At 43.2% G+C, this 7,095-nt stretch overlaps 1 protein-coding gene across 1 annotated transcript; it reads left to right on the forward strand.

Annotated features, from left to right (window-relative positions):
* The first annotated feature begins 421 nt into the window (after positions 1–421).
* GPX2 (glutathione peroxidase 2) lies at positions 422–3,714 on the forward strand. Its single transcript, XM_072629598.1, has 2 exons — positions 422–883; positions 3,034–3,714. The coding sequence occupies exons 1-2, from the start codon at positions 662–664 to the stop codon at positions 3,382–3,384; spliced, it is 573 nt and encodes a 190-aa protein (XP_072485699.1). The 5' UTR covers positions 422–661; the 3' UTR covers positions 3,385–3,714.
* Positions 3,715–7,095: the final 3,381 nt, after the last annotated feature.

A 7,095-nucleotide genomic window follows, 5' to 3' on the forward strand; every position in this document is an offset into this window, starting at 1 on the left:
TAAGGTCTGGTGAATCCCACCAAACAAAACAAAAAACAACCACCTTTGAGAATGGGCCTAGATATGTTTGGAGCGAACATTTTAGCCTCAGAAACTCTCAGTCATAAACAAGTCTCATTTTGCATCGGCTAAGGATGTACTGGTGCAAATGTCAATAGATGATCTTTGTAGTAAAGCCACTTGGACAGTTGCTGGTGTATGTTCTTTAGGATGCGATGGGCACTCACAGAATGTCCTTGGGAATAGTTGCACCCCTCTAGTACAGGTAGAAGTCAACACTTCTGCTCTGTCATCAGTTTACCTCTCCTCCCTCCCTCCTCCCCCTTAGACTCCAAGGTCTCTGGTTTCCTAAGGTAGGGCAGAGAGACTGAATTATTCACATATACCCAGAGATAACAAATCAACCCTGCCTAGGTTGCCAAGCAGGGCAGGGTGGGGCAGGTGCTTTGTTTGGAGGCTATAAATAACAGGCACTTACTCAGATTACTCCTACAGGTATAAGATTATTTGTGCCAAGTCCTTCTGGGAACAGTCAACCTCAAAGTTGACTGACTCTCCCTTTCCTGTTCTTCCTCCTCTTTTCCCTCACTACCCTCCCAATCCTCAGCAGGCCCCTTAAATAGGCTCCACGCCCACTCAGGAGTCACTCTGCCTTCTCACCATGGCTCACATCGCCAAATCTTTCTACGACCTCAGTGCTACCAGCCTAGAAGGGGAGAAGATAGATTTCAACACTTTCCGGGGTCGGGCAGTACTCATTGAGAATGTGGCCTCTCTCTGAGGCACGACTGTCCGGGACTACACCCAGCTCAACGAGTTGCAGTGTCGCTTCCCGAGGCGCCTTGTAATACTTGGCTTCCCCTGCAATCAGTTTGGGCATCAGGTAAGGGGTACTTGGCATGATGCCTGATGCTCATGAGGCAGGACTGGCCTCCTGCTTACTTTCTCAGGGGAATTAATGGGGAGGGGGGTCTGGCAGCTTGGGATGGGAGGAATGAGATGAATTAGTGACTGTGTATAAATGTGCATGTTCTACACCCTCAAACACGTTGATGTGTCTGGGTATTTAAGTTGGTGTACCAAAAAGGCATGGGGTGTGAAAAGGGAGTTTATGCAGTCATTCTGCCTCTGTAACTGACAACTCAGTGATTACATCTTGGCATATGGTATAATGGAAAGAAAACTAAATTGGACTGACCTATTTCTGGAGTCTTGGGTTGGATTTACCGTTATCTAGCCATGTAACACTGGATTAGTCACAACCTCTTTGAGTTTCATTTTCTTCATCTATAAAATGGGAAACAATAATAAAAGGATTTTTATAATAATATGGGAACTCAGTTGAAAAAGTATCAAATGCTAAACAAAAACCAGGTGTTATTTATAAATATCTAATGCTTGTCAGTAGCCACGTGGGTGAAGAGGATGTATACTGTACAAGCTCATCTGAATATCATTTATATCTATCTGTTTGTAAGAGTGCCACTAGTAGAAGTTCAGCTCTCAGTGTGTTAGCTATCTTTTAAGGGTTTATACCATTTCTATGCACAATTCCACTAGGAAAGCAACCAAGACCCCAGCAGTCATTCCAACTGTAGTGGTGTGAAGAAAGGAAAGACAGAGAGGCAAGTAAAAGGAGGAAGGTCAAAGAGGTTGGTTCAGACAAGTAGCCAACATCTGCATCTGTTATTTCTAGACTGACCACGACAATAGGAATAGGTCAGAGCTAAATGCTTCCTCTTTCTTCAGCCCCACTCCATCATTAATCTGAAGAGTAAACAGCTGGAAGGAGCCCATGACCCAGTAGCAATTAACTAGACATTAACATAAGAGATAAGCGGTCAAGTAGTAATTCACTTAGGATAAATGATGGGGATATGGTTCTGATCTGACTGCACTAATTGGTTCCAGTAGGGCAGAGAGAAAGGATTTTTCTCTAAGCTACAGAAGTAACTTGGCTCCCAGACTGGTAAAAAGGAGAAATAAGATGCCTTGATGGGAAGACTGCTCCTCAAACTTCTGTGGCCTCATTCAGTATTTTGTAATGTTGGCTGAGGATGAGGATAATGTTTTCAGTGAGGGCACAGGTGCACTGAGCTACAACATCTATAGCTAGCCATACAGGTGATGCATCCCAGCTGACTGCTGTCCTCCAAAGGTAGGGACGGAGCTAACAGTTCATCAGAAAGGATTATTACTTACCCAAACACCTTTCCCCTCCTTTACTTTCTCTCTCTACCCAACACACATTTAGTACATTCCATCCTATTTAACTCATCCCATCACTTGTGGAAAATAAGTGAGTCACTTGGAGTTCGTTCATTCATTGTTTTTGTTCTGCTGTTACTTTATGGAGAATGAGACCTGAGAAAAGTGCTTGAGTAAGATTTGTCTACATGTTTTCTCCCCTCTGTTCAGTTCTAGGACAAGAGGGGTAAGAGCAAGCGCCTAGAAATCCCATTTCTTGAAAGCCCCAATCCTGTTGAGCAGTGGGGCAGGGAAGAGGCTATATTTAATACTTACAAGTAAAGAGCAATAATAGTAGTGGGAGATGGGGAAGGCAGTATCAGGATCTTTTGAGGAGTGGTTCCTGGCCTACAGGATGATCTGAAATCTCCTTTGCCTCTTCTCCCTTCCCTCACCTGCTCCCTCTTCTAAACATGTCTCCAGCAGCACTCTAGGTCAGTTATACCCTGGCAGTAGCTAGGTAATCTAAAAGATTGCCTCATTCAGTGAAGGGACAATTAAGGAGCTATAAAAGTTTAAAGACTGTGGGAATAGTAATAGTAAAGGATTCCAAGAAAGGTATAGGATGTTTGGCAGGAAGCCAAGAGGAAGTATGCTGTGCAGCAAAAACCCCAAGTTAAGGGTGAGAAGAAAAGTAGATATGAAAGGTAGGAGGAAGAGGGAGAGAGAGAAAGGAGGAAGAAAAGGAGGAGAAAGAGTATGGATGGCAAGTATAAGAGGATATGAAAGATAGACATGACATATGTTCTTCATTTCATTTCCACTTCTTTCTTTTCCTCCCCCTAGGAAAACTGTAAGAATGAAGAGATCCTGAACAGTCTCAAGTACGTCCGCCCTGGGGGTGGCTTCCAACCTAACTTTGTCCTTGTCCAAAAGTGTGAGGTGAATGGGCAGAATGAGCATCCTGTCTTTGCCTACCTGAAGGATAAACTCCCCTACCCTGATGATGACCCATACTCCCTCATGACAGACCCCAAGCTCATCATATGGAGTCCTGTGCGTCGCTCAGATGTTTCCTGGAACTTTGAGAAGTTCCTAGTGGGGCCTGAGGGTGAGCCCTTTCGCCGATACAGCCGATCTTTCCCCACCATCAATATTGAACCAGACATCAGGCGTCTCCTCAAAGTTGCCATATAGATGAGTTGTTCCATATACATCCCCATCTCTCCCTACTCCAGTCTCAGAGTTCCCTTTTCCAGGGTCTAGCATCCCTCCCAAGGCCTGCTGAACTCAGGAGATGCCCAAGATCAGGACCATTAGTTGAATATCCTTTCTTTTCTTGCCCACCTGTTCCTTTTAGACTCCCCAATGCTCCTGCTGGTGATGAGTCAGGACTCCAAGGTCTAGGTTGGCTCTTCACAGGATGATGGTATCTTCTTAAACCCTTGGGGGAGGGAGGATGCCTGAGAGTCGTGAAGAGCTTGAATTCTAGTCTATGTGAATCCAATAAAGTTCAGGTGTGAAAAATGTTGCATTTCCTGAGTCTTTTTCTTTAACAGCAAGAGATACCAGGTAAGGTAGAAGACCTCAGTGGTCTCGATAGGGACTCTAGCTTTGAGATACAACTCTATGGGAGCTGGGAGGTAGGCAATGGTTAAGGGTTGTGTTTGGTATTGGGAGAAATGCCAAAAGCTTTATCACTTTATGGCTTTTCCTCAGACCTGGAGAGAAGGAGCTCTGGAGAGACAAAGAAGAGAGTTAAAGCCTTTAAGTCCTTTGGCCAAGGTCACTAGAAAGCTAGAGCTGCAGTAGGAATACATTTCTATTAGGGTGGATTTAGGGACAATTAGCTACTCCTAATCTCCAGAGACATCTAACAATTAAATTTTGTTGTTCAGTCATGTCTGATTCTTTCAGACCCCATTTGAGGTCTTGGCACAAATACTAAAGTGGTTTGCCATTTCCTTTTCCAGCTCATTTTACAGATGAAGAAACTGAGGCAAACAGGGGTAAGTAATTTGCCCAGGGTCTCACAACTAGTAAGTGTCTGAGGCTGGATTCTAGGTCTGGTGCTCTATCCATTGTGCCACCTAACTGCCATAGTTGGTTAACTGTTATTATTTTTTTTTAAAGGGCAGGAGGGTAAGGTGCTTGAAAACCTTAATCAGCCAAAAGAAAAGCTTGTCATTGTCTCTTTGCTAGACTTTTCCTTAGAATCCTAAATTCACGTTTCAGCTCCTGACCTCAAATTCATGATAATCTAGCCATTTTGGTTTGGATGCCTATGTTAGTCATTTCTTTCATTAGGGTAAGAGGGAGATCTGTATAAGGCTTGTTAAACAGAGGGTTTACCACTGTGAGCTAGAACAAGCCAGATTCCTCATCAAGTCAAGTCCTGTTTGGGAAACCACACCGAGTAACCATTATGCTAGGTGGCATAATGGATAGAGCACTGAACCTGGAGTCAGGAAGACCTGAGATGCTTACTAGCTGTGTGACCCTAGGTGAGTCACTTAATCCTGTTTGCCTCAGTTTCCTCATCTGTAAAATGTGCTAGAGAATAAAATAGCAAAAAATAGCAACAAAAAAAAAATGCAGACCAATCCAGTATCTGTGCCAAGAGAACCCCAAAGGACTAAAAGGTTTTAACTCTCTTCTTTTGTCTCTCCAGAGCTCCTCCTCTCCAGTTCTGAGGAAAAGCCATGAAGTGATAAAGCTTTTGGCATTTCTCCCAGTACCAAACACAGCCCTTAACCAATGCCTCCTATACAGTTGTGCCTCAGGGTAGAGCCCTTATGGGATCATGGAGAGTCAGACACGACTGAAACAACTCAATAATACAAAGTGGCTGAGAAAAACTAGGGTCCTGTGCCACGCAGACACCATTTTGTTTTTCTCTCTTTTGGCCACTATTAATGCATTAATTCCCTTTGGAGTCCCGGCCCAAGTTAATTTTCAGTAAACTGTATTTTCATTCTTTCCTGATTGGAAAGTCAGTATCTTTCCAGATACAGTTACACCATTTGAATGGAGATAACTACAATTCATATGTTATGAAGCAAACTTCCTAGTTTTATGACCATGGGGCAAGTCACTTTTTTTCCCATTTGTGGTGAGGATTCAACAAAAACTTATAAAGTGCTTTGGAAACCCTAAGACAATATTTGGGGGCATAAGTATTAGTTCTATCAGTGATAACTGATCTGAAGTAAGTAAGGCTGCGGAGGTAAATAGCTACCTTTGCCTTATGATTTGGGAAAATGAGGCACAAATGTCATGACTAGAGTTGAGATCCCTCAGCTTCTAGAAATGTTACCCTCCTTGAGACAGGATCCCTCTGGTTGCTTGTGCTTTTTCCAGCCTCCTCAATTAGTCCTGTATACTGTATCACACTTACCTGTTTACATGTCATAACCAGCTCTTCCTCCCATCTACCTCCCCATGGAAACTCCTGAAGGGCAGGGACTTTTATCTTTTGTCTTTGTATCCCCAGAGACAGTATAGTGCTTTGTACTTAGTAAATACTTAATAACCAAGGTGTAGCTAGGTGGTACATGGAATAGAGCACCAGGCCTGGAATTAGGAAGATCTGAGTTCAAATTTGACCTCAGACAGTTACCACCTGTGTGAACCTGGACAAATCGCTTAGCTCCTATTTGCCTCAGTTCCCCATCTGTAAAATGGGGACACACTGGAAAAGAAAATGGCAAACCATTTCAGCGTCTTTGTCGAGAAAACCCCATGGACAGTTGGACATGACTTAATGACTGAACAAGTGCTCAGTAAATTTTTGTTGGACTAGAACTAGACTCATCTGCACTCATGAAAAGATGCTCTAGCTTTCACTAAAACATCTGCCATCCAGGGGCATAACTTAGGAGCACATTCAATTTCTGGGCTGCACTGGGTCCAGAAGTGTATGGGGGGAGGAAAGATCACAATACCCATTTGTGAAAACCTAAATAGCACAAGTGATCCTACGTGATTGTAAGTTAAATTGATTATCCCTCTTTTGCCTTATACTTTCTTTCTCCAACCCTTTTCTGACAACCAACTTGACTCCAGTTTGGAGCGCTCAGCTAGTAAATGAGCATTCCATGTATACCCCTACCCCCAATCCTCCAGCAATAAATTTTCGCCAAGCTAAGTGTCTAGAACAGCTACAACTAGAGTGCCGTGTCTAAGCTACTAGTTGCTTGAATAGGAAAAGGTCACTTAGAAGGCAATACCTGCTACCCCACTGCCTTTGGGGGCTCAGCAGAATGCAAAAGTCTTATCCAGGGTCCCAGTGGACATGGCTTGTTTCCATCATTCTTCTCGACTGCCTTTCATTTTGTATCAGAAAGCGAGTTCACTTTAAGGTCTTGTTGGGAGCTCCATGTTTCCTTATATGAGGCTTTGGTATTCTTCTATTCTAAGTCTCTATTAGGACAAGCCCTTCTATACCATGTCAACAGTGCCAGTACAGGTTTAGTGAATAGATTATGAGAATAGTAGATTCATCTATTTTCTGTGAGATGCCAAGGAATATTTGGAATTCAGTTAAATTGTCAACAGGGTCCAAAACTTTCCCCAACATTCTAGTTGGGAATTCTCAAGAACAAGCATCTTTCTTCAATCTATCCCTAAATATTTGAGGCTTATAGAATATCTTTTTTTTTCAGTAGTGCCTGAGGCTCAAATCCAAAAAGCTAAGGTGGTCTTTGAATATCTGTGCACATTGTCTGGGCCCATGAAGACACTATGCAATGCTGCCTTTTCTCAACCTCTAACAAGTATTCCAACGTATTCAGCAGTGCAGAGAATGCTGTGGCGTGAGCATGTGTGCACTGGGTCAGAAGGTAACAATGACTGTAATCTCCATTCAGCCTCTAGCTTTTCTTGGCAGAAGGTTGAATAGCCATACTT

The sequence above is a fragment of the Notamacropus eugenii genome, chromosome 1 (genome assembly GCF_028372415.1).
Source record: "Notamacropus eugenii isolate mMacEug1 chromosome 1, mMacEug1.pri_v2, whole genome shotgun sequence".
Classification (NCBI taxonomy): Eukaryota; Metazoa; Chordata; class Mammalia; order Diprotodontia; family Macropodidae; genus Notamacropus; species Notamacropus eugenii.